A 25,107-nucleotide genomic window follows, 5' to 3' on the forward strand; every position below is an offset into this window, starting at 1 on the left:
GGGTCATTCCAGAAGCAGCGCCTCAGTGGAATGTGAGATACGTCACCAACCCTGAGTAACTGTTAGCAGGATGTCTGTAACTCCTGCATCTGCTGGCTTGGTGAGTCAGGACTTCCAGGGCTCTGCATTCACTGAGAACTTAAAAGATTAAAACTTCTTCCACAGTGTAACATTTCAGCTGTAAATGGCATAGGTTGCTACTATGCATCCCGACTCCTTGGCTGCTCTGCTGTTGCTTTGTCATGTATTTCCCTGGATGATTGTTTCCAATGATTTACCTTTCCTCAGTGAAAGCATTTTTCGTCTCCCTTTTTAGAATTTCACCTTTGGAGGCTTGATCTAGTTCTTCGGATAGAAAGATCATTTTTATTCTAATCTTGTCCTTCAAAGTGCTTGCAAAATCTCTACTTTATTGATTAGGGAAACATAAGTGTTGGCTGGATCAGAGCAGACCCTTTGGGATTACTAACAGAAGATCTGTCTAACAAGAACGTACTCATAGTAATCTTTTAATATATTTTTAAACAAGTATTACAGTGATTTCATTTGCACTTTGGTTGTCTCCAATTGATTATCAGAATATTGTATCAAATGTTATAAAAATCTTAAAGAGACTGATCTAATCTACAGATTTCCCTTTCTCTTCAGGCTGTTTGTCTCTCAGCAAGGCAAATTAGTCTGTTGGATATTATTTGTCTTATATAGTGCAACAATTATTATTTGTGTAATTTTATTATCCTTCAAGGTCCATGGAAATGCATTGTTTAATAATTTGTTTTGGTTTTTGGATGCTCAGGTTTTTTGCACTATTTTATTCCATAAAAGACTGGAGCATCAGACTCAAGGATCTTAAAGGTCTTTCCAAACCTGAACAAATCTGTGATTCTATAATTTTTGCATAATACCTTTTGTATAATAATTTAACGTAATTTTTTCCCAAGGATCATCTTACAAAGTGCAGTTCCATGTGCAATGTGAAAAAAGACTCTGCAATGAACTTGTCTGTGCTAGTCCTAGTTCTGTGATACTTGCAGTGATCAGATAAGTCTCTTTTTGACTGACACAGTTTGCTTCTCACTACTTATTTTCCTCTCAGGTGTATTTTGAAGATTAATGAATATTTATAAAATGTTTTGAGTGAAACCTGCACATGAAAAATGCAACAGAAGTTGAAAATGTCATAATTACTGATGTTTATTATTTTTTAAAAAGGAAGACTATATGGCAATCAATATCCATGGAGAATTATGAACTATAAAAATAGAGTGAGAACTCTGAAGGTACTACAGGAAATTGTGGCCTGAGGAAGAAAGCCTTGCAATGGCACAAGGAACAGTGGACAAGTTTTGTTAATAATGCTTAGTGTTGAAATATATGCCGGATGAAGCATTTGTATTACCGAAGTATGATGGAATCCTTTTCAGTCTGCAAGTAATTAAGGATGAGGTTCATCATCATCATAAGTAATATTTATAATTTTAAAGCAGTAGGCTAAGGTAATGTATACTAAAGAACTCTAACAGAACGCTCATGAGAGATCTCATTTGTAAGAAATCCTGGCATGTCAGTGAAATTTCAGGAGACTCACAGTATTCTGCCAATGTTTACGGAAAGAAAATTAAATAAACAGAGCAATCAGGATGACCCATCATAGCTGGTTAACATGACACCAGACCCAAGCAGCACAGTACAAAAGCTGATTCTTAGCCAGGTCATAAATAAGTCAATAATTGGCAATAATTCTTATTTTTATCAACATTGTTTTGTTGATAAGTCCAGTTTAATTTATTGATAAGGGTTTTAAATCTGTTTCCTCAGATTGGTATAGGAACATGTTTCCCAACCCATTTCACAAAGCATTTGACTACCATTGTGACATTTTAATAAAGATCCTAGTCAGGTCTAGTGTCACTAAATACTGAGGCATTTCAGTGGTCTGGGCCAGTGTGGCTGCAGAGGTGGGACATGTGCTTTTGGGCTGTAATGCATAGAGGCACCTACCCAATCAGAGCAGCATTAGCTGGGGATGTCTTGCAGCCACCAGTAACCTGGATCTTTCTTTTCCCTGGTTACCTTCACAGTGTATTGCTGTGATCTGTTTTTCAGCCATTTGTGTTATTTTTTACTTTGCTTTACCTGAGTTATCCTAGTCTTTCTGTACATTTAAAATACCCACTGATAGCATTTCTGAGTGTCACTAAGGTTGTTTAGGGTGTACATTACTGTGTATATAACGCAACTAGACAGAGCAAACAGTGGCTTAAGAAGATTGGCATATTCATGTGAAGTTTTTGTAACACAAGTGAGTGCAAAGCAATGAGCATGAGAGCTAAGATCACTGTTCACACCTCGAGGACCAGGGAGCTGTAGAGTGGAAAACTGTCCCATAGGGACAACTGAGAATTTCTTGAATTTTTGTCCTAGAAAAGAGATGACCTAGAGGAAATATGGTAGCTCAGCAAAATTATTTGGGTCACAGAAGAGTTAAATGGTTTGCTTAGGGTACATCATGAGTCAGTGGGAAAATTATGAATAGGAGTGAAATGGTCTTCATCCTTTATCTTGCTATAGGACTCAATGCTCTTCAAAAGCTTGCAATAACCAGTCTTATGGGTCATCCTGAAACTAAGCATGGAGGAGTTGTTTGTTGAGAGTGGTTTCAAGAGTAATTTAGCCAGAGCAAAGAGAATAAAGTGGAATGGGAAGAAAAAGAGCAGAGACACAGGCAAAAACAATTGTTCTCTACTTAACAAAAAGTATGAAGAAAATATTTGTCCATGATGATACAGAAAGGGGATAAAAAATTCTTGACTTTTGAGCCTAGCAAAATAAAAAGCAGGAAAATTTCTGATCTGATTCAGGTGCAATAAAGAAGGACAGGAAAGAAGAGAGTTAGAGAAATAGGGGAAGAAAAGGACTGTCAGAGCTTTATAGAAGACCAAATTCTTGTTCTTTCTTTTCTAACAGTAGAACTGACAAATTGAGTTAGCACAAACTACAGATGTGGCAAAGTATCACCCTAAAACCAATTCAATGCTGGTAGGAATTAGTCCATTGTTAAGTATACTGAGAAACTGGTTGGAAGCAGAGCATGACCTAATGGGTTTAGCATTACTATTGCAGCTGTGTGAAAGTATTCCAATAAATAAACAGCTCAATGAAGAAAGTGTGTTAGATTTTTAAGATTCTCCCAGTATAACAGGATGTGCCAAGTCATTGTTTTAACTGCGGAACAGATCCTTAAATGCTGTAAGGCAACCAGATCCTTTGGAAGCACCAAGATGATGCTGATTTTCACAATTTGATAATGTGACCCCCAAATTCAACCCTTCTCATGGTTTCTGTAGTGATGGCACTGTGAAAGGCTGCACAGAATGGCACAGACCTATCTACTCTACAATGATATCAGAGGAAGTATGGATGTATAACTGCAAGCAGGATTTCATTCATCCTTTACCTGACAGATCCCTCTGGGAGTGGTGCAGATTTTGTTTTTAGTTTTGACCGTAGCAGTGATGCTGGGAAGCAGAATTACTGATGGGAGAACCTGACTGGGGCTGTCCCTGAGACTTTGGTTTGTCAGAGATCATTATTTTTGGAATAATTCAGTGGGAATAATTGCACTCAAAATTATGCTCTAAACTGATATTGTAGGAGACTTTTCTACTGCTCTTGCTTAAGGTAAAAGCCCTGTTGCACAATATTTGGATCCAGGGATTTATGTGGTACACCTAAAAAAGCCCTACATACATACATTCTCAGTGGTCAGTAGCCAGGCTCACTGACCTATTTCTGCCTGAAGATTTCTTCTTTATCTCAGCAGAGCCAGGCACAGAGGAACTCATGACAGGAGTGCTGTGTGCCTGTGCTAGTGAAGGGCTTGGGTTGAAGATTTGGTGCATTACTGGCAGGCATGACCTTCCAGGGGTCTCCAGTTCTCACTGGTCCACCTTAAGGCAGCAGGGGCTGCCTGTGCCTCTTCTCTTTGAAAGTCAACCCCTAGATGGTTCCTTCAGGCTTGTAGCTGTTCAGTTCAAGTCACAAGATCACACCTGTGCTAACCTGTCTGGAGCTTTGTGATGCAGATGCAAAAACATCAGAGAAAGATTAATACAACCAGCCATTGATTTATTATGTTCTAGAAAGCAAGGGATAAAGCAGGCTGGCATCATGCCCCGAGCCCAGCCTCCATGACGACTTCTCTTGTCCTGACATACATCCACTAGCATTTATCTTGTTTGTTCACCTTCCTCTCGCTTTAGTTTCCCAAACTTCAGGAGTTTATTTTGGCAGGCATGCTCCTCGCTGCTGCTGCTGCTGCTGCTGCTGCTGGAGCTTTCCTCTGAGCTCTTTGAGAGGAGATACTTGATTGCAATCGAGTCCTTCTTGTTCATTTGCAAGCAGAGGCAGGAGGATTTGCTCACCTTAAATGACTCCCCCCACATACTCTGGCACATGTCAGTCCCGTTTGCATATATCTGTGTGTCAAATAAGAAATGCCTCAATTACATTTAAAAATAATTGAATTAAAATCAGTTTCTATAAAATTGATAAACATTCATCACTTTATTACAACTGTGGTACCAGGTTATAAAAACGTTGTCTGCAGTCCTTTACTGTCTTCCTGTGTGCTATGCTTCATCTCTTCTGAGATGTCTGAAAATGTTACCCAGTCCCACAACTGGCAAAAGTGATTTGCCTGTTTTGAGAGCAAGTGGTTACACAAAGTGCAGGGATCAACAGCTGCCCTTTGTTTCCACCCTGGGGCTGACAGCCCAGCAGCTCTCTGGGGCTGACAGTCAAAGCTGTGTGTGAGAGCCTTTACAACTTGTAGCATGTCAGGACATTCTGACATGCCTCGAAATCTGAGTAGTGCTGAAAGTGCCAGACAGTGCTTTGAATATGGGAATCTTTTTATTTACAGGCCAGAGACAGCCCAGTGGAGTCACAGCTCCGAGGGATCACATTGTGCCTGCTGCAATGTACTTCATGGATGGGCAGGACCTCACAGGCAAAGAGAAGAGACATAATTCAGCAGCTGCCTGAAGACAGTAAGTTTTTGTCAGGCTTCCAGAGTGCTTTTACCAGTGGGATAATGTCCTTTCTGGCTCAAGAAACTGCAAATTGCAGCTTCTTGTACTCTTGTCGAGTGAATCTGTTCTGTTCTTGGTACTATAGCATTTTGTAAATCCTGTGTCATAGGACCTGTCAACCACACAACAAAGATACTGCTTGTTTGCTGAGCTCACATTGTGACAACCTTTTGCCTGCCCAGCTTGAGTTTGTGTAAAGAATATTAGCTAAAATATGGATGCTGCAGGTGCTGGAGAAGGAGTATGGAGGTTGGATAGTGCACTGGGAGCAGGGTCAGAAAAGGAAATCTCCCTCTATCTAGCTCTTTCCTTGTGTTCTCAGGGCAGGCAGTTATAGCTCTTTCTTTCCCACTATTCCTGTGATTTTAAGTAGCATTAGATATTTTCTTCCAGCTCCTGTGCAGTTCCTGAATTTCTACCTGCTTTTAGCTAATCATTCCAGAAAGTATTAAAGCCTGTCACATGGGTTTGTTTAGGTCTTCATGCAAGAGACATGGCTACACCCTATACCTGTGTCCCACAGGTTCTGTAATGTGTTTGTGCTCTTCTACTTGCTAAATTGGTAATTTTATATTGACCTTCCTCCTAATTCTGCTTAAAGATCAGAGCATAATCAGAATGCTGCAGCAAATACATGGAGCACATAGCCTATTTACCCAATATGTCCCTAAATTTCTGCAAAGGTTTCTAACTCTTTAGCTTCTTGGAAAATTTCCTAGTCTGTGCATTAACATTGCTTGAGGAGCACCCAGCTGGGAGAATAATGACAAGGCTAAAACTGGCCATGGTCAGTTGTGCATCCTTAATATTCAGTGTTTGTTCTTTATTCAGCAGTTGTCCCAAATGGGCCTTAGAACCACTTGCATATATTACATGCAGAGCTGCTGATTGCTCCTCTGTGTGAAAAAGTAAGGATCTGTCTACAGTGCTCTGATGTGTGAGAACTCTTTCATGAGTCCAAACCAGGGCAGTCTAGCGTTTCTATATCATGTAATTTTCGTATGGGAAATGTGTGCTTTTTAATTTCTCTGCAGAAATTTCATCTTTATGCTTACTTACCATGCAAGCCTATTTTTGGTGAAAAACATGGGCAACTTAGGGTGTGGTTTAGGAACAGCTGTGCCTGGCTTCAAGTGATAAGACCTCAGACCTTGCTGCATGTTTTCCCCTGCAGATGGTATATTTTCTTTAAGAAATAAATGCAAGGGAACTCAAGGTTAAAAATTCCTATCTCTGAAACAAGGACAGTTTGAACAGAGACTGGAGATTATTTACGGAGATTATAATTTTGTTTTTCACTTCATCTGGAACTACTGATGATTTAGCACATCTGGGAAACTAAGCTGTAAGTTTCCACAGCCCATTTGTTTTTGGCCACCTTCCTGAGTCTGCTGATTAGTGTCACTTTTGCAAGGCAGACAGCAATCCTGCACTAACTGGACTGTGTCTGCCACTTATATCAGTTGCTGAACTGACTTCTGGAAGTACATGCACTTGAACTGAATTCAAAATAATGAATCTGCAAGCCTTACTACCAGTCCCTAAGCACTTCACTTAAATTTTATTTACTTCTTCAATTTGGGCAGTTTTTCATGGACTAGTGAAGTTCAACTGTTAAAAATATTCAAGTACACTTTTGAACTGTATTATATCACTCTGATGCTAAACTTACTTGAGTCACTAGAAAAATCCAACCTGACTCTGGAAAGGTCTGCAGATCAGGTTCCAGGCAACCTTGCTCCTGTAAGTCTTGTCAGTTCTCATTTTATACACTTTTGTGTCTAAAATTAGTTATCCCAACCATTAAACATTCTCGGAAAGATGGGATGGAGAAGGACAAGGTAAAAGAGAGAAAAGGACAAAGATACCTAATAGGCAAGAAAACCTTAAAAGTTCCTCAGTGGTTTGGGAATTTACATTCCAATTTTAAAAAAATAGAGGTGTGTAGATCCCCATATTGTGTAAGGAACCTTATGAAATGCATCTTAGTGTCTCTGTATGAACAAAGTTCATTTATCTTTTACTTTCTAAATCCCACTGTGGTTAAAATATCAGTGTTTCTTGAACTTTTGTTTCACAAGTGGAATGAATAGTGATTAACTAAATGTATGTCTACCTAGAGTAAGTGCTGTACATAAAAATGAATGTTTGAAAATTTGTGTACTTAAAAAGTCTGATGTAGGAATGGCTTGAAACTGCTGAAGTAAAAATAATTCACTGATGGCATTTTACTCCCATATATTCAGGAAAAAAAAAAGAACTCCTAATGCCATATTTTCTTCTTCAGTTGATCAGGTTTTCTTACCTCACTGTATGGAGTACATTTATCCTTACAGTGGTTTTTTCCACTTTCATCCCATTCCCAGTCTGTCAGCCAGTTACGAACACATATGGAATCATCTTTGCAGGCTTCATACCTTCATGGAGATTAGTGTGGAAGATACAGTTACTTCTCTCACATTTGTCAGTGGACTCAGATTCAACTCAAAGAGGTGTCCACGGGCTCTGTTAGTAACATGGTGTGATTACAGTGCAGCTTAGCAACAAATCTTCAAGAAATGTGCACAGTGCACATTATCTTAGCTTGACATGTTCATAAACTCTGAGATGGCCAGGAAGACTTAAATTCCCATGAAAACTAAACAGTTCACTCTCTACTTTTTATACTCACAGACTTAGCAAAGGGCTCGTTTTGTGGGTGTTTTCTGCTTGGTTATTTGATGTTACTGAGTGGAGGAAATCCTGGGAGGGAGGGAGGGAGTTTCATGAATGCTGCTGTTCAGTATCATAACAGAGCATAGGTATGCTAAGGGTGAACTGTCACTTGAAGGAGATGTGGGGCAAGTTTGTATTTATTAATTAATACGGGAGAAGTAGAATGATGTTTCCCAGGCAGGGGAGGTGCTATGAGGAATGTACACCGAAATAAGGAAATTCCACAAACAACAAAATCATATAAACTAATAGGCTGTCAGCCTCAGAATGACATTTTCAAGGAAGTTAAAAGGAAAAGGAAAGATAAGAGTCCTGTAGGATATAAATCTAAAATCTTAAATTTTAAGTTATTTTTAACTTGTAAGTGGTAATGTAGAAAAAAACCTATAAATGGCCTGGAATGAGTAGAGTTCTGGCTGATCTATGTGATGAGAGATCTCATGACTTACCATTATCCTACATAATTTCCTCCCTTGCACTTCTCTTTTATGTTGTACTTTTTGGCTCTTACCTTTCTTAAGGTCCACTTCCTGCAAATCAGTTAACATCTACTTAAATTTGGTCTCATTGTCTTCTGGAGAGTTATTCATACCAGTAACCGAAAGTGCCAAAACAATGAGGCACAGCTTCCAGAAAGTTAACATTTAGCATGGTATTTGTAATTAGTGGCTTTGGATAGGTTTTCTGTTTGTCATTTTGAATCTTCAGGGTCATGTTTCAAAGCTATTTTGATATCAGAGGGCTGCAGCCTTACATTTTTAAATGAAATATGTGCATCATCACGTGGTCACAGAACTACGAGAACTGGACATTGAAGTAGATTTGCAAATGCAGAAAGGTCAGAAGAGGCATATCTGCAGAACCTTTACATTGCTTTTCTGGGCTTTTTGGAGGGAGAAGGAGCAGTAACAAATGGAAAGTAACCAGGGCCTGAACTAAAGAGCTCAGGGTCAGGAGACATTTACTCTCAATGGGTTCATCCCTGAATCTACTGTCAGATGTAGGGGCTCTGCTGGAAATAGAGGCTAAAATCTGATAAATTAATATTCATGCTATGCATTTGGTTTCCTCAGAAATCTGAATAAAATATATTTATTAAAGTCTTTATATTTTTATTCACCATTATTTATTAACTTGTCAGATGAAATGTTTCCTAATCACAATTATTACCTGACTGCGGTTTGTTCTATAAGCAGGTGGCAAGGCATAACTCTATTGTTAGGAGTTTTTCTATATCCCAGTGGAAGTAATTAAGAAGTCAAGTTTATGAAAAGTCATGATTTGTGAAAAGTCTAATTTCTGCCGTCCAGAAACATGGAAGTTGTTTCTTCAAACGTTAACTAAAACCTGTGAGAAACATAAATACTTAAAAGATCCTCCCTGAACATATTAGTTCCCTATGTAAAATGAGCAGGATTATTTTTATTTTAAAGCCTTTTCCCCTGTATTTCTTATAATTAGCTCTTTCTCTTTTATAGGGCCCTTTCCTAGGTGAATGAGAAAATGACTTGTACATTGGGCTCTTTCAAAAGCAACAGTTTAACGACTACTGAGAGCAAGGAATCCTAAAACAATAGGAAGAAAAGGAAGGCCCGAAGCTAGTCAGATGAATTTCTTTTAAATTAAGTCACTGCTCATTCAGAATACTCTGCACATTTCTGGCCACAAAGACATACAGTATGCAGCAGGCACACTCCCAGTATGTAGAGAAAGTAGGTCACATCACCAGCAGTGCTACAGCATGCTAAAGGGACTCCAGTGAATAGAGCATGACAAAATGTTACTTTAAATCACCAGAAAGGGTGGGAATTCTGTCCAGGATCTTTTCTAGCTTCAGGCCTTAAGCAGGGTAAGGGAAAGGGTTTGACACTGGCATTAGGCAGGCACACAGACCAGCGTGCAGGGTAATGGGCCTTCAGTACATTTTTGATTCAGGCCAGGCATCTGTGACGCCAAAAGGGGCAATAGATCATTGCTCAGGACTTGTTTAGAGCAGATCCTCTCTCTGCCAGGACACTCTATACTGGAAAAGGGTCAGTTTTTCCTGTGCAGCAGCTCTCAATCACCTCATGATACTTTCCAACAACTAAAGTTGAAAGTGCTGTTTACCTGAAGGTTCTGGCAATGCCCAGGGAACACTGAGGATTTTGCAATGTAATATTGACCCATGATCTACACTTTGGTATAAATCTCATATACACTAAAGCTGGCTTAAACCAGTCCATAGATGCAAACTAAACTTATAGCACACATTTTCTTTCATTTTTACACTTTCACTCGATGTAACAGTTTGGTAAAGATTTTCATGCTACCTGTTTTGGGATGCATTTGTTTTAGATACTGGTATTTTATCATTTTCCTCATTAGATCTTTTCTAAAGCTCGCTGGCAACTCCAGTGCTTTAATATCCAAATGCAAAATTTGGTTCTGAGCTTTAAGATTCAGAGCACTGAGGGAAATTCAAGGTCTCAATCTTTATCTTCAAGGAGGTCAGTAATCTGGATTCAGTTCAGAAGATTACAAAAAACTTAGCAAGGAAGACTGCACATGACAAATCCGTTCCTGAGGCACATGAAGTTTCCTGACACAGAAATAAAATTTGTTGCTAGAGAAAGCTCTAGGAAAGCTAAGAAATACATCAGCCCTTCTCACTCTCTTCCATTACAAATCCAAGCTATGCTTCTGGTTTCCTTCTCTGGCACAAAGCAATGGAGACATATTTAAAGACAAATCCTACCAAAATTCTGCACTGCATACATGACTTTGCCCTTGGAGGGAATGGAAATGGATCCACATGTCAATAATATTCAAGTTGTATGAGCACTAGGGAAGCATGGCAGAGAGCAGCCCAAGAGAACCCTACCATGCCCTGTGTTCTGTATTTTCTGTACTTTCAAAAAAAAGCTCTTTTATAACATTTTTATTAGTATCATAATGGTTTTCCATGATTTTCATAGCAGCCTAAGGGATCCAGACATTCACAGTCCATTACTTTCATGGAAAACTAGCACATTTAATCCTATAGTGTGAACAGAGCCTGTGGTGTTTGTGCTATGCTTCACACACACAAGTTACTCCAGTGACTGGGCACAACATTCATAAGGTGGTGACTGAGTTTATGTGTCCCACAGTGATATTATTTAAGATCCAACTTCTCAGAAAAGGGAGGGAAGGAGAGAGAGAGGGAGGGAGAGGTATATGCTGGATAAGTTGCGGTGGAAAAATCTGAGTACCCTACATGGATACAATGCTCCTGCCCCAAGACTAAGGAGAGATGGGTGCTGGGTTGTCCCACCACATGCCTCGCACTCAAAAAATAATGTAATTCTCTGATGCTGTGTTTTGGGAAACAAAGTTAAATGCTATTATGCTGCTCATTGCTATTAATAATTTTAGCATTACTTGGCTGAAGTTGTCTCTGATATTCAGGCTTTTAGAAGAGATTTTAGAGAGTGTAATGATAGAAGGGAGAAGGTCAAGGGTGAAAAATTAAGGAATGAAGCTAATTTATTACATTAATTAGTTGAAATCCCACATGAAGTGACATCTTTCCTGATTTTGTAGTGCATTTTATGCATACAAAACAAATGTATCATATCATTATCAATTATTCAAATTGAAAATGCTAGTTGCAGAAATGCTACCTCACAGACATGGCCTTTTCAAAGGGTGGGCAGGCCCTTGCTGCTGCCAGTGCCTGTCAGTGTGGCAGGAGCTCCTCTGTCACAACGCCACTGCACTGCATCCTCACCCAGAGCAGGGCAGTGCTGTCCCCAAGTCACTAAACTCATGTTAGTGTCTCCATCCTGCATTCACAGCCTGTGTTGTTATTATTTTGGGGGCAGTAGCTCAGCAGAAGGAAAAGTACAAAAGGCAAACGAGAAATTCAGAAGCAGAATAAGAGAAAAGGGGGTGAAACACCATTGAATCATGGGCATATTAAAATTAAATAAAAATACTTTTATTAAAAAGCTGAACCTACCAGTCATCACAAAAGCTTTGACACAATGGAACACCCTGAATAGCAGCAGTGTCGTTGGGATGGATCCAGCGAGCAGCATGTGGAGAACACCGGTAAAAGCACTCGATTTTCTTTGTGAAATCTTCACAGCTGTGGTGGATGAGAAAAGCCACAAATAAGCCTGTTTCTGAGCATCAAGGCTACAGCCTCAGTTTTCTAGGCCTGCTTTGATGTGGATGCAATACTACAGATTAGGAGAAAAACACAGAAAAGCATCCTTTGGCCCTGTTAATGCCTAAGTTTGAAACTCATTCCTCTGGCATTGTGTACGGACTCTGATCGTGCAATTACCACAGCCAGCTACAGCACAAATGTTTCCATGCATATTTCAGCCCTATTTGTGTAAGCTTTCCGTGAACTTTTGAGGCCTTGAGTTTTCCTGGCAACAACGATTCCAGGCAATAATAAAATGTAGTTTAAAACGATAGTATAAAACTTTGTCCGTGCTGCAGCCTCATGGTTTCACTAATCTTTAGATTTTTCCCACAGCCCAGCTGAAGTTACTTAAAATTGCATACTGTGCTGCTCTCCTGGGAGTGGCAGGCAAGAGCTGTTACTTTTTCACATCTGCTTTTGCTTAATTGTTTTGTACTTTCATCCCTTTATTTCTATAACTTGCCATGTTTCACAGCTTTAACATCTAAGGGGGTACTAAAAATCTTAATTAAGGAGACATTCTTCATGGTTACAAAACCCACAGGATTATAAGAATTTTTATTCTAAATTTTCAGACGTTTCATTTCTGGACTCCTGGGTTTGGTTTTTTCTTTTTTTGGTGAGATTTAATAATCTAGTTGATGTGCTTTCTAAACAAAGGAAGAAGCTGGTCTCTATTCACTACAGATCACACTCACTGGTGGGTGATGATTGGAGAACTACAGAGGTGCAGGGTGGTTGTCACCTGCTGGGTTTTCAACTGGTTTGCATTGCTAGATCTGGTTCTATACAGAAAGCAAACTTGAAAAAACATAGCTGTGTCTTGACAAAATGTCATAAATAGTATAGACTTAGGGATTTGTGGGTTTGTGTGAGAGGAGAAGAAGAGTCAGAGGTTGGTCAGATATAGAGAAAAGGTGATGGGAACTAGGCTGGGTGACATTATCTCTAAGGTAACCTAATGTCCATCAGCAGCTGGTGGCTGCTCCAGCCCAGATCTTTGGAACCAGGACACAGAAAACATCAAAGCTGACTTACGATTTACTGAGCTGCCCACATCTGTTCCAGTAGCTGTTGCTTACTTTAATTACCGGGGAATGAGCCAATTGCTCTGTGAAGTCCGCATAGCAACAGGAAGCTGTTAGGAATGAAACAAAGATCTTGCAGTAAGTGTTCCTTTTTAACACTGTATTTGGAAGACAGAAATGTAAGATGAATCTGGTTTGGACCATAATATGATAAAGTCTCTTAGTACAAACTCGAAGGTGTACTCAAGCTCTAACAATTTTGGGTGTGAAAGTAGCAGTGTAAATGCTGGAAGAGGTGGACTGGCAAAAACAGTGCTTTGTCAAGTTGTGCCCAGAGAGTCCCAAGAATTTTACCAATGTTCTGCCAGATGCCACGTCCTGAGGGATACTGACTTTGAAAACTACCAAACATAAAAAAAAAAGAGTTGAAGAATTTTAATAAGTGCTGTACTTTGCTTACAATAGAATTTGGATTTCAACTTTTCCCATTTGGTGTCTGCTACAATTAATGTTTTATACTTAATTACAATAAACCAAAGTAATCTTTGCTGTGAATATTTTTAAGCAGATGGAGCTACAAGAAAGACAAACTGCATCAGAATTTTGAAAAGAAAATAAATTAAGTCAATGAGACTTTCACAAATGACTTTGTTAAGACCCAGTATCTTACTCTTGGTTTGCATGCAGTAAAATGTCAATGAAGGAGGCTGTTCAAATACAATGTATACTGCATCTTATATATTTTTGAGAAATTAGGGGAAGTGCCAAAACAATTACTGTGTACAATGCTGTACTTCTTGACCATATTTGGAAAAAATTAAACCAGTCTTACATTTAGAGTACAGAGTGCACTCTTGCAGATTTGGCTCAGGACTTGGCTTCGGTTTTTGGGTGTCCCCTTCCAGACATCCATATTGTTTGCAGGTGGATGATGTTATGACAGCAAGGAGGGTGATAGCAAACCTCAGCATTGTTCTTCAGCTCTTTTTCCTGTATTAAGAGAAGTCTTTGTTTACATCCTTTGTTTCTAGGAGAACCCATAACATTAAAAGGAAGGACTGCATTTAAAATACTACATATATAATCAAATAAAATATGCTCAGCAAAGATGCATACAGAAATATTAAGACACATTGTCCCTTCCTCTTTACTTATAACTGAACACTTGCCCTTCTGTTTCATATTTCTGAAGTTTGGTGACAAGTGATAAAAGTCATCAATAATTCAGGCTATGTGTGAAAACGTGTTATCATTTTCAGTATTTAAGAAAATTATTTTAAATTTCTTACACTAAGCTGAATTATTTTTTAATCCTTCCAAGAGACATTTGTATGTTTCCCTAGATTTGAAGAAAATATTGATTAGTTCTAAAACCTGAAGAGTTTTTTTGCACACTTGGAAATTGCAATTAAATACAGCTGCAAGTGAGATAGTAGTGTTCATCACCTGAGCTGGATAAATTACATTGAATACTTGCCTTTTGAAGCTATGCTGATTTATATTTAAGAATCTGATCTGTTATTTTCTGCTTCTTTTGTAGAGTTCGGTCAAAAATGCAAGATAAAAATGTTTTATCTTTATGACTAAAATTTCTCTAAACACAGGCTATATATTAGTCAGCTATAAAGATACATCTATAACTTGTTACATAAATCAATGCATTATTCTTTATACATGTTATTAATTTAACCCTTCATTCTTTAGTTAAGTATTCCTGTTAACTTTTTGGAATAATTTTGCCTGAATAAGCACTGCAGTTCTTCTATGCACCCAGACTTTTCAGATATAAAGAACAACTTATACAGAAGAAGAAAACTCTCTCTTCAATTTCTCTGTAATTTCTCACCTCTTTTGCTTTCCTTCTGGGTGATACTTCTCCCTGGAACAGGAACACAGTAAATTGCTTTTCCCATTTTCCACTTTATATACACACCATCTGGCACCAGTGCTCCAGAATTTGTTTGCCCTGGAAGAGTTCCTTGACCCTTTGGAATGCTAACACAGATTTATCTCAAAAGCAGATGCAATGACCAGCACATAATGCCCTTTTATTGCTTGCAAACGTCGACATGATAAAGAGGAAAGTACAAACATGGGTTAGAATTAGAAAAAAAATAGCTCTCCTATATTTCAAATGCCATTAACCCCTCCTGCCTGATTTTTCAATGATTCCTTGTATTATTAATTATTAAATTAATTTCTACAACAGTTTCATGGAGCTCTTAGCACCAAGTTGGGCTTCAGTGAATTCAAGACATTAAATGCTTTTTATTTCAGCCTGACTGCCTTAATTCTGACTAATGGCTTGCCTTGTTACACAGTAATTTTACTGCATTCCCTGGAAGATAGTCCATGTCTCCTGATTCCCAGTTCTTTGTTCTCTCTTCACAATATCCCTTCAAAACCTGCTGCTGTTCACCCTGGTTGCTCTACCTGCCTCATATGTACCTTACAACCAGTCTCACAAGCGCTACAAGAAATGGTTGATTGTACCACTGATAGTGGATCCTGATGGGATTTCATTGGGAGAGCTGCTTTCTGCAAAGAGTATTTGCATCTAAACATAAACCATTGGTTAAGGTAGACATGGTGATGACAAATAGTTGCCAAGATGACAAATCATTTTCACAGATTGTCTTGTTGTACTGTAAAGAGCAGCACCCCTCAGTACCTTGCAATTATTTAGATACATAAGGAAGGCAGCATCTGTTGTTTTTGTGTTTTAAATAGAACACTGATTTGTCAGATAATACTCTGAGGCCATTATCTACTGACCTTTTTTCTTAAAAATACAAACATTGGCACAGTAGAAGTATGATACAATTCTCAGTGAGCAAAGGCACGAGCACGATAATAAAACAATCTCTATAAGCTATAAGCACTGATTTTTATTCTAGCTCTAGTAAATGCCTCAAGGTGAAAGTCTTGCTGGCCTAAAAAGAGCCTTTTCCAGATCAGTGGAAATGGAGCAATTTTTATGTTCCAGAATGAATTTAATTAAGACAAGTTTAGAGAATGAATTTAATTAAGGCAAGTTTAAAAAGGCATAAAGTAACTATAGGAGAAAATGAAGTAAATCTAATGGCTTATTACCTGTGCTTTCACTTCATGTGGCTTGATCTAGTGTTGGCTGAAATTCATGGCGCTCCTTGCTGCTTTGCAAAGTAAAGGATTGGTGTGTGCTGCTCGACACTAGGATCTGTGTATTATACAAAATAAAGACCAACGTATAACATGAACATTCACTTTCAACACTGTGAGGAGTGGACGGGCTGGCCAGCCTGGTGAAAAGCACAGAAATAGTCCATGCTCTGCTCCTGACTGCTCGGTTTGTGTGAAATACATGGACACTGGTGAGGTGTCAGCATGCCAGGAGGTTCTTGTAATGCCTCTGCTCACTGAATTGGCATACAAATTATATTAAGCTATAGGAAACTGGGATCGCTTTCAGGCTTTGAGTAGGAGCCAAATGGGACCACTTGCTGGGAGATTAGGCAGAGTTTCTAGCAGCGGGAAGGAAAATTGTCATATGTTTGTGATTTCCCAGACTTGGCTTTGGTTAGCAGCACATGTAAGCAGGCTCGGGCTAAGGAGCCTTTAGTGATCTTGGCTATACATTTTCATCTCCTGAGAAGTGAATCTTGATTCTTCTTTTCTAAAAGTATTCTCTGCCAATTGTTTTGTCTGATATCTTATACTGGGAAATTTGTTAAAGGAATTTTCTTACCTTTTCCCATACTGGAATGGGTCATTTATCTTTATTTGTTAAAATTTAACTTATTTTCAAGCACTCACTGATATTCTTGTACTTTTAAGACTCCTACTGCCATTTCATTTTAATTTTAGTATCAATACCCTGTAACTTCTATTCCTCTCTCCAGAAGCTAGAGTGAAAGCATGCATGATGTTGAGGTATTGCCATAGACAACAACTCAGGCACCACAACAATAAATTGTTATCATCTGATGATTTAATTGATAGTGGTCAATGGTGTTAGCAAATCCATGCATCTATTCCAAAACCACAAACACTACTACACTAGGTCTCAAGAGTCATCTACCTGAGCAATTTCCTTCTGGCACAAGCCATTGGCAGAAAATTAGGGAAGAAATGTTTAAAAAATATAGTTTCTAACTTCCCAGCTTCTGGCAATCAGTTTAGTAACTATGTGAACTGACATCTCCTAATTCAACAGAGTGATTCCTGCTTTATGAGTCAGATTTCTTTAACAACTGCAGCAAGCTTTCATGCCTTTATACTCTTGGTAACTCTGCAAAGCCAATGTGGTTAAGGGAAAAATTGTTTGTGCTTCCAACCAGTGACAATTGCCAGATCCATTTCCCTTCTTGGCACCCTGAAAGCGTAATAACAGTGTGACTGGAGGGAGACTGATTTTCAGGAGTGTAAATTAGAGCATTTGGCCTGCTACAGCTTTATTAGAGATGGCAATGTGTGCTAATGAAATTAATCTGTTTGTTCCTCATGTCTCAGCGTGAGTCTGCATGCTCAGAGGTTGGAAGTGTTTTTCTTGTTAACTGTAACAAAAAACACAATTAGGAGCACAGGTTCTTATCTAATTTAGTGAAGCTCCTTTAAATGCAGAGCTGTATTTAAAGTTGCAACAAGAACATGTTATTTGATGATCAGTGAAGTATATAAACTGGACTTTCATTATGTCAGACTTTAGAACTAAGGGTTTGTCTTCACAGGTCCTGGTTGAATGTATCATGTCACAAGTCAAGCTGAATGCCAGGGGAGACACTCCAGATGGACTCAGTCTGGCACTTCTGACTCTGGAAAAAAACAGCTGAGGTCAAATCTTAATGCTACTGAATCTGAGGTGTGATTTGTTTCAGTTCACTTCAGTGGGGCTGGGATTTTTCCTATTTTTTTTCCTTCGTGTAAGGAATACATCACAGAACGAAGTAAGGCTTATTTGCTTTATTTAGTACACAAATGTTGCTGAGCTAGTCCTCCAACAGGGCACAAGAATGACAAAAGCACCAGTAATTTTATATAATGAAGAGAGTGAGTCAGTGGTGGGTAAAAAAGCAGATATTTTAATGAATGGTAGGTTTAAAAAGAAATCTCAACCCAAACCAACAAAATTAGAATTGTAAAAATGTCATTTTAAGCCCCATGTTAGGCTTTTCAAAATTAAAGGGGACAAAAGCCTACTTATTTTAGCTTATTACTGAGTGAAAAGCACCTCTTGAAAACATAACAGAATGCTCTTCCTTTGCTCTAGTCTTTCATTTGCCTTTCACTCTGCTAGTCTGTTACGGTGGGATTCCTTGAACCGCTAACAACTACTGTTGGTTTTTCTACAAAGAGGGGGCTTTGGTTTGGGTAGCTCCTGACTGGTGTGAAGGGGGCTCTCTCAACTGACAAAGAAAATCTGTCCAGTTTGACCTATACTCCAGAAATAACCAGCTGCAATCTTGTTTTGGATTTAGACCATTAATATTTGATTGAATTTTCTACAATCACTTACGAATGATGAATTTACTCTTAGGGGAATATCAATATTATTTTTTTAAAATTTACACTTGTATTATGGGTATTCATTATTTGAATAGAGATAATGCCTAGATGTCCCAGCCTGAAGTTGTGATGTAGTGTTTTAAAGTACTTGGTGCCATTACTGGATTCTGGATGGCCATGTCCCACAGCCCCCTTCTGTGCCTTGATCCTGTACTGCCCCTTTCCCTCCATTGTCTTGGCACAGCTCACAAGGGGTTGTGCACCCAACCAGATGAGGAAACTGATCCAGCAAAAAGAAATCTAGTGCTCCCCCACCGTTCAGTGTTTCTGGGTGCATCAGTTTCAGTTTATAGCACAGCTGAAGAAGAGTTTTGTTGCTGAAAAGGGTGGTATCACATTGAGAGAGACACACGTGAGGGTAGGACTGGCAGTACTTTCAGTCAGAACTGCCAGCCTCTGAGCTCCACTGTGTTGGTATTCTGTGTTGTGTTTTCTTAATTGTTATGTTGAACACCTTGTAATCAAAATGAAGAGCTGACAGGTTTATAGAGAAAACAAATAATGCAAGCACAAGGTAACAGTGAGATCATACTGGTCAACATATTAAAAGGCAGTGACTGGAAACCACCAGATGAGTCATTGCTGAGCTTTTCCTGTTGGTATCACTGCAGGGATGAATGTTAAGGAGGACACAGTTGAAGCCCACGCTGTGTCTCTGATGAATGACTCCCATACATGCCATATTAGTCTTAGATAGCTTGACTCATTGTCCTGTGATGATTCTGTGGTTGAAAAATTGACCACAACGCTCAGGAAACAGGTGTTTTTTTGCCCAGTGCCTTTGTTTACATTGTCATCTCTCTCTCTCTCTGCATCCCTCAAATGGCTCTGCTCTCTTGTATCAACCAAGATTCATTTTTACTTCCTAATCCTTTCTCAGTTATCTGTGCCCTCTTTGACTGTTCTGTTTCAACACAGACGCCTTAAGTCTCTTGAAGTATCCTAGTGCCAGCCTTCACAGCACACCTGTTGGATTTCCATGGCTGCTGTTTTGTATTTGTCATCTTCTGTTTGGGAGGCGTTTCCGTAAGTAACAGTAGAACCATGTGTAATCCTCCCCTTGGCCCTTCTTAAATCTCATCTTTCTTTGGGTACCAAAAAGAGGGTGAGAACAGTTAGGATCTGAATCTACTTCTGCTGGCCAATATCTCTCCCCTCCTAACGTGCTTCTCTTTCTGGACCTTTCAGAAATACACACAAATATACATATTTATGTGCATATGTAATTTGTCCTCTGTTCACACCCAGGGGTAGCAGCCCTATTGTGGCAATTGCTGTACAATCAAGTCCAAGCTGACAGAGAAAGCAGCACATTCACTGGTCTCTTCCTCTATTTAAAGCTCTAATGTGTTTGATTTGTTGCTAGGAAGTGCTGTTAACTATTGCACTAAGCTCTCCTGATAGTTCACAGCCAAAATTTTAAACTTCGATTGCATATTTGCATATTTATATCTTCTACTTCCTTATCAGATGCAAATATGATACCTAGAACAAGGTTAGAGCAGTGCAAAGCTGTCACTGACATACTGCATCACTGCAAACATGTCCTTCATGGTATACAAAGAAGGAAAATAACTACTGGAAAGCAATCATATCCGGTTATGACTGGACTTTTCTTGTATCTAGATGTAGTAATTGCCATCCAAGTGTCAGTTGGTTTTCTCCATTAGTCTGTCCCTAAGACAGACTAATAGTGGTAGTCTCCAGTGAAGATGCATTGGAATAATATATACTATAATATGCTTTTATGGAAAAACCTGCTAGCAAGAAATTTCTTCCTAATCCTCCTTAATTCAATGTTTAGTTTGTGCCTTGAAGCATGACTATTTACAACCTTCCTGTAAAAAGTCCTTATGTAACTATGAGTATTTTTATTAATTACACAAATGTCTAAAGTGGACCTTCTTGACTCTGAGATGAGCTCAGCTGGTCAGACCATGGTGCCACTAACACTAAGGTTGTGGGTTAAATCCCTGTGTGGGCCATTCACTTAAGAGTTGGACTTGATGATCCTTGTGGGTCCTTTCCAACTCAGAATGTCCTGTGATTCTGAAATAGCAGACCTCACTAGATCCAGATAATGAGTAAATTTTGCCTAGACTGTGTCAAGGTCCCAGACTTACTAATGCTCCTGTGTTCTTTTAGAAAATCCTATGTTTCTTACCATTTCCCTGGAGCTTGGGAGTGGTGATGGGGAGCTGTATTGTGTGGCTGCAGTCCTGTGCTGTGCAGGCAGCATGCATTGCCACCCTGGCAGGGCTGACACAGGGATCTTGAACTTCACTGAACAGAAGGATGCCTCATTCTATAAAGAATAATGGATTAGTCTCAGTCAAAGCTTTGCCCATCATGTCTCACTGGCTCCATGGGACTTTGTTACCTGTATTTTTTATTTTGCTTATAACTGGTATTCTCTGTTGTATCATGCTGGTTTTATTTTTTTTTTTGTGAATCTTGAAGAAAGAATGCTGTCACAGGCGTGGAGTTGGGGAAACAGGCAGGAGTCACGGTGATGACGTGCAGCCTGTTAATTACTTGTCATTACTGACATTCTGTGCAGGTACAGCACCACATGCCACAGCCCCGTGCCTTCCTCCTGCCTGACTGCACACTGCCATTTGCCAAACATTAGTATTCCAGTGTAAAGCCCAAAACTTGTCTGTGAATACCATTAGAACTGGGTCACTAACAGAAGGTGCGTGACAGATTCACATGCAGAACAACCAAAGCCATTTCCTCTGTCTCGTACAGAGCACAAATACTGAGAGGGAAGGCTGTGTGTACAGTGTGAGTGGAATGACAAATGACAGGACGCAGTGATAAACTTGTTGGCATTAGTGATGCAGTTCTGCCTTGGAAACGGTGGAAGCAGGTGATCAGCTGGGTTATGTGTGGCACTGATTTTGCCAAATGGTCAAATTTAATAGGAATTAAAATGATTAAGTATTTCATTTTCAAGAGGAAATTCTCTTGCTCAGCAGAATGACTTCTACTGTTTAGCATTTTCTACTCTGTTTGCAATAAAGAGGTTTTAACCTCACAGCTTCAGTCTGCATATCTCTCTTCCAGCTCCAGCAATTATTGCTGTAGCTGTGTGCTAAGCAGTCATAAAAATGTTGCAGAGGAATTTGTCATCCCAGAAAACATTATGGACTGAGTTCGAGTAGACTGTGTTCTGCCTTACCAAAGTCCCTTTAAACCAGCTAGAGAAGAATGGAAGAGAACTTTTCCTGATAGTATCATTCCAGCTACCTTCTGAATCAGAAGCACATGCTGAGACCTTTTTTATATGGAAAAAATGCAAGGTGGGATCCAGGGAAAGGAAATAGCTGGAACTGCAAAGAGAAACTGCATTAAGCTGAGTATCAGCACATGAGCTACACAGATTGTCTGTAGTGCCCTGCTCTGTGTTAGTCAGTGTAGATAATGTAAGAATCATCCCCTTTAAAAGCCTTTATTGATGAATCTTCTTTTTTTGATGTGACCGAAGATTTCTGGAGACAAACATCATGAGCATAGATGTGGCACCATACCACGCTCTGCCTCATTCATCTGTACCCCTTTTCCCTGCCAAGCCTCTCATGATACGTTCACTTTTATTTAAAGCTGGGGAAAAAAAAAAAATTCAGAAAACTAGCTCACATGGAAAAGAAAAATCAGGTCACCCAGACTGGTCTGCAGATTCAGGTCATATTCAGTGACATGTTTAAATGGAAAAAATATGGGAGAACCAGTAAAATGAGGAGTATTTTTCCTATTCTGTTAATATGAAACCTTACTGTTCTTTTGTTTCAAAAATATTGGAAAGACATTTTGAGTCCAAAATACTAACCAGGGATTAAGCAGAAGGAAATAAGCCAGAAGCAAACCAAACACAATATATTCACAAATAAAATGTCCTATTAACTGCCAAATAGCTTTTTGATTTGGAGAGATGAAAGATATTTTTAATTTTTTGTATTAAAATACAGAACCAGAAGGCAATTATTTGCAATTCTGTCTAAAACGAACAACTGAAGATTTGTTTCTAACATGTTTATTTGTTTAATATGTTAGAGAGGTAACGTTATCCACATGCTCATTGTGACTTTTCTTCCTGTATGCATGAATTCTTTTCTGGCACAGGAAGCGAACAGGTGTGAGCCAGAGCAAGGTGTCCCACTGGCCATAACCAACAAATAACTAATTGGCATCTATGCTGCAACAGGGCAAAGATCCAGCCAAATTATGATGAGGCACTGTGCCATCCTAATAGACTCACATTAACAAGGACGCCAAGATTCCATAAATTTACATTATTTACATTTAGTTAGAGCAGGATTCCCAGCTGGGAAGTTCCACATGGTTGTCCATTTTGATCATATACAATTATGATGGAAAAAGGCCTCTGTGACTAATCCAGCACCCTGAAATTGTTTTCAGCAAGCATTTAAGCATTAATAATTACTTAAAAATGCTCCTACTCTTCTACCTCAATAAATCGTTGGGAAGTACAAAATGTTGTCTTTGTACAAAATGAATAAAAAATTTATACAATTAGATTTCCTTTGAAGATGTATGAGCCTTTTCAGCTTGGTATAAAGGGAAAATGAGTTATTTTTTCTGCAGTAGCAGCAAGATTCCTGACTATGTAATAGTGAAGAAAAAACCCCAGAACTTTGAAGTTGCTTTTGTGAAAAATAAATGCAAAACTGGTAACTTAAGCCCTCAAGAAATAATTTGCGAAGAGAAAAACGCCGAGAGGGTGTGAATTATTGAGATGAAACACAAGATGACGATATTCTCTCATTACTCCTTGAGGAAATGAATCTCTGAAGGTTTGTTTTTTCGACTGAGAAGATGGTGAACTACATCTTAATCCACAACATAAGAAGTGGAGAGGCACAGCTGGTGAGCATTCTCCTGCAGCTCAGAGTTCCTGTGGAGGGATGAGGGATGGCCAGAGATGTTCCGCTCACTCAGGCACTGCAGGCCTGGGGCTTGGGTCCCACTGTGTCCTGCTGGAGGAACGCTGCAGCATTTTCCCAATGTGACCGTCTACGTGTAACACCACTGGGAAGGTCCTGCACTCACCCGAGATTTTCGGCAACGATTAAAAAGTTTATTGACAGGGAAGCTGGATTCTGCTGGACATCTGAGCTGATTGCAGATCACCATGACAGGGACACGATGACGCACAGAAAGTTCTACCCGAATATGAGGAAGAAATTTACTCTGTGGGTGACCACACGCTTGTATAGATTGCCCAGAAAGATTGTGGAGTCTCCCTCCCTGGCGATATTTCAGAGCCGTCTGGATGCAGTGCTGTGCCTCGTGGTCTGGGGCGACCCTGCCTGAGCAGGGAGGTTGGAGCAGATGACCCACTGTGGTCCCTTCCAGTCTGAACCGTGCCGTGACTCTGCGATTCTGTGATTCTACAGTTCTGCGATTCTGTGAACCACAGAATGAGTCAGGCTGGAAGGGACCACAGTGGGTCATCTGCTCCAACCTCCCTGCTCAGGCAGGGTCGCCCCAGACCACGAGGCACAGCACTGCATCCAGACGGCTCTGAAATATCGCCAGGGAGGGAGTCTGATTCTGTGGGACACAAAGGCTGCCCTCACGCCCGCGTGACATTCCCGCATAGCGCATCCTGAGCTCCCACCTCCCAGCCTCCTCCTAAGAGGGAGTTCTGGCACGGACGCAGAGGCTGTTCTCCCCGGAAGGGCCACCGCGGGCCGGGACAGCCCTACCTGCAGCCCGGCCGCAGAATCTCCCCAGACTCCGCCACCCGCCCGCCCTCAAGCCTCAAGTCTCGCTCCTCCTCCCCGCCGCGAGCCTGCTGCTCTCGCGAGAGCGAGCGGCACGCGGGGCGGGAGGCGGGGGCGGCGCCGCGGCGGCCGCGCTCGCTGACAGGCGGCGGGAGCGGGAGCGCGCGGCATGTCCGCGCCCGCGCGCCCCGCGCGCAGGTGCCCGCGGCCGCCCCACCGCCCCGGCGCTCCGTGACCGCCGCCCGCCCCGCCCGCCATGGGGCCCCGGCCGTGCCGCCGCTGAGGAGGAGGAGGAGGAGGAGAAGCCGCCGCGATGAGGAAGGGCCGCTCTCGGGGGGACAAAGCGGCGCCGCCGCCGCCGGCGCGGAGGGAGCCCGGGCGGGCGGTGTCCGGCAGCGCGGCGGAGCGCAGAGCCGCCCTGCTGGGGGGCGGCGGCAGGAAGGAGCCGGAGGACGCCCGGGTCGCGGGGGCGCCGGAGCGGGTAAAGCCGGGGCGCGGGGCGGGGGTCGCCGTTGTTATGGAGACGCGCTCCGCGTGGCGGAGCCGGTCCGCGCCCGCCCCGGGCCGGGACCGCGGCGCTCCGGCGAGGGAGAGCGGCCGGGGGGCGCGGGGAGGGGGGCGCGGGGCGGGAGCGGCGGCGCTCGGTGCGGCGGCAGCCTCCGAGCATCCTCGCACGCTCCATGCGCTCCCGCAGGTAGGTGCCCCCAGAAGAAGGAAGGGTGGGAGCGGTGGCGTGTCCGTGTCGGTGCTGACGGCGTGGCGTGAGTGAGTGGTGCGGGAGCCGCCGTGCCGGGAGTCTG

General features: G+C 41.0%; 2 protein-coding genes across 5 annotated transcripts in view; one reads left to right on the top strand and one right to left on the bottom strand.

Annotated features, from left to right (window-relative positions):
• Positions 1-4,107: 4,107 nt before the first annotated feature.
• On the bottom strand, positions 4,108-14,963 carry LOC116448395 (riboflavin-binding protein). Its single transcript, XM_032118698.1, has 6 exons — positions 14,860-14,963; positions 13,846-14,003; positions 13,024-13,123; positions 11,791-11,919; positions 7,399-7,510; positions 4,108-4,478 (listed from the first exon to the last, which is right to left on the bottom strand). Exons 2-6 carry the CDS (start codon positions 13,982-13,984, stop codon positions 4,230-4,232), a joined length of 729 nt encoding a protein of 242 aa, XP_031974589.1. The 5' UTR covers positions 13,985-14,003; positions 14,860-14,963; the 3' UTR covers positions 4,108-4,229.
• A 9,598-nt stretch (positions 14,964-24,561) lies between these two features.
• MAST2 (microtubule associated serine/threonine kinase 2) overlaps positions 24,562-25,107 on the top strand; it is a 188,620-nt gene continuing 188,074 nt past the window's right edge. For 3 of the 4 annotated variants that reach the window (XM_032117303.1, XM_032117304.1, XM_032117305.1), the window contains exon 1: positions 24,563-24,788. In XM_032117303.1, coding sequence (XP_031973194.1) covers positions 24,621-24,788 — 168 coding nt within the window. In that variant the 5' untranslated portion in view covers positions 24,563-24,620. Of the gene's footprint in view, positions 24,789-25,107 lie in introns of all 4 variants that reach the window. The other variant, XM_032117309.1, reaches the window with a different exon arrangement.

Source organism: Corvus moneduloides, chromosome 9 (assembly GCF_009650955.1).
Source record: "Corvus moneduloides isolate bCorMon1 chromosome 9, bCorMon1.pri, whole genome shotgun sequence".
Taxonomy (NCBI): Eukaryota; Metazoa; Chordata; class Aves; order Passeriformes; family Corvidae; genus Corvus; species Corvus moneduloides.

Bases quoted from the DNA above. Each gene is read 5' to 3' on its own strand.
- LOC116448395 (XM_032118698.1), bottom strand. From the start codon at position 13,984: ATGCTGAGGTTTGCTATCACCCTCCTTGCTGTCATAACATCATCCACC. The intron at 11,920-13,023 runs GTAAGTCAGCTT...CATCCACCACAG, and splicing joins TGTGGGCAGCTCAGTAAATC to CTGTGAAGATTTCACAAAGA. The intron at 4,479-7,398 runs GTAAGAAAACCT...TTTGACACACAG, and splicing joins AATGTACTCCATACAGTGAG to ATATATGCAAACGGGACTGA.